The sequence below is a fragment of the Seriola lalandi genome, unplaced genomic scaffold (genome assembly GCF_002814215.2).
Source record: "Seriola lalandi dorsalis isolate HSWRI2012SDOR001 ecotype SW California unplaced genomic scaffold, Sedor1 jcf7180002009425, whole genome shotgun sequence".
NCBI lineage: Eukaryota > Metazoa > Chordata > Actinopteri > Carangiformes > Carangidae > Seriola > Seriola lalandi.
The window spans coordinates 1-903 of record NW_019480078.1 but is presented as its reverse complement, the minus strand read 5'-3'; the positions used below and the strand labels follow the sequence as shown (position 1 = coordinate 903).

The window sequence follows — 903 nt, the reverse complement described above, 5'->3', positions numbered from 1 at the left end:
ACTGAATGTAATTTTCCAGTCAGGTTTAAAAATGTTCTGTGAGTAAAAGCAACGTTGGTCCTTTATGCTGACTCTCCTGGTTTAAGGTTCGGGTTTTACCTGAGGATGGTTGGGTAGAGTTCTGCCGAGTAGAGGAACGCGGTGGTGAACGCCGCCTCAGAGAAACCCTTCGCCATCACGGCGATGCACGTTCGAAGCACAGAGTAGTCTGAAAGAGAAGCAGATCGATCAGGTGTGAGGGTCTGGCGACGTCGACGCACATCGGTGCAGACAGGTAAGATAGAGCTCATCGCAATGTAAGGAAGTGAAGTGACCTAAAGGTATGGCTGTGTTTATTCCAATCAGGGCTCCGGTCGTGATCAGGAACCACGCCTGGCCGTTTCTCCGACCGATCCAGTCCAGGACGAAGAAGGTGAGGATTTTGGCGGGAACTTCGATGGCTCCATAGATGAACTGCGTGAGGTAGATGCTGACCCCGAAACCTGAGATCTTGAAGCTGATCCCGTAGTACAGTAAGGCAACAGCAAACCTGGAGGTGCAGCAACACAGTCAGTATGAACACACACGGCAGACAAACAACGTTTTCATCGACGTGATGAGTTACCAGAAGAATCCGGAGCAGAGGGTGATCTTCCTCAGCTGAGGCGTTTTGACCAGATCCAGGTAAGAGTGATTCTTCTCGGCCACCTCAGACACCATCACCTTCCCTAAAGCCTGAAACAATCAACACTGAGACTACAGCACGTTACAGTTCAACTGAGGACTCATCCCTGGAATAATGTCGCTGTGTTTTTTAATGGTTTTTATAATTAAAACGAAGATAAAGATCAGAAACACTTTTCATTTCAGCGGGTGTTTGATTGACAGCAGGTGGAGGGGCGTGTCAGTGTGATTGACAGCAGG

The 903-nt window shown here is 48.8% G+C and overlaps 1 protein-coding gene across 1 annotated transcript; it reads right to left on the bottom strand.

The window, feature by feature from the left end:
- Positions 1 to 99: 99 nt before the first annotated feature.
- On the bottom strand, positions 100 to 743 carry LOC111672996 (solute carrier family 22 member 7-like; the record flags this gene model as incomplete). The annotated part of the gene is made up of 3 exons (XM_023430605.2): positions 605 to 743; positions 315 to 529; positions 100 to 208 (listed from the first exon to the last, which is right to left on the bottom strand). Coding segments are annotated over exons 1-3 (419 nt in total), but the record flags the coding sequence as incomplete, so codon positions are not given.
- Between the last annotated feature and the right edge of the window lie 160 nt (positions 744 to 903).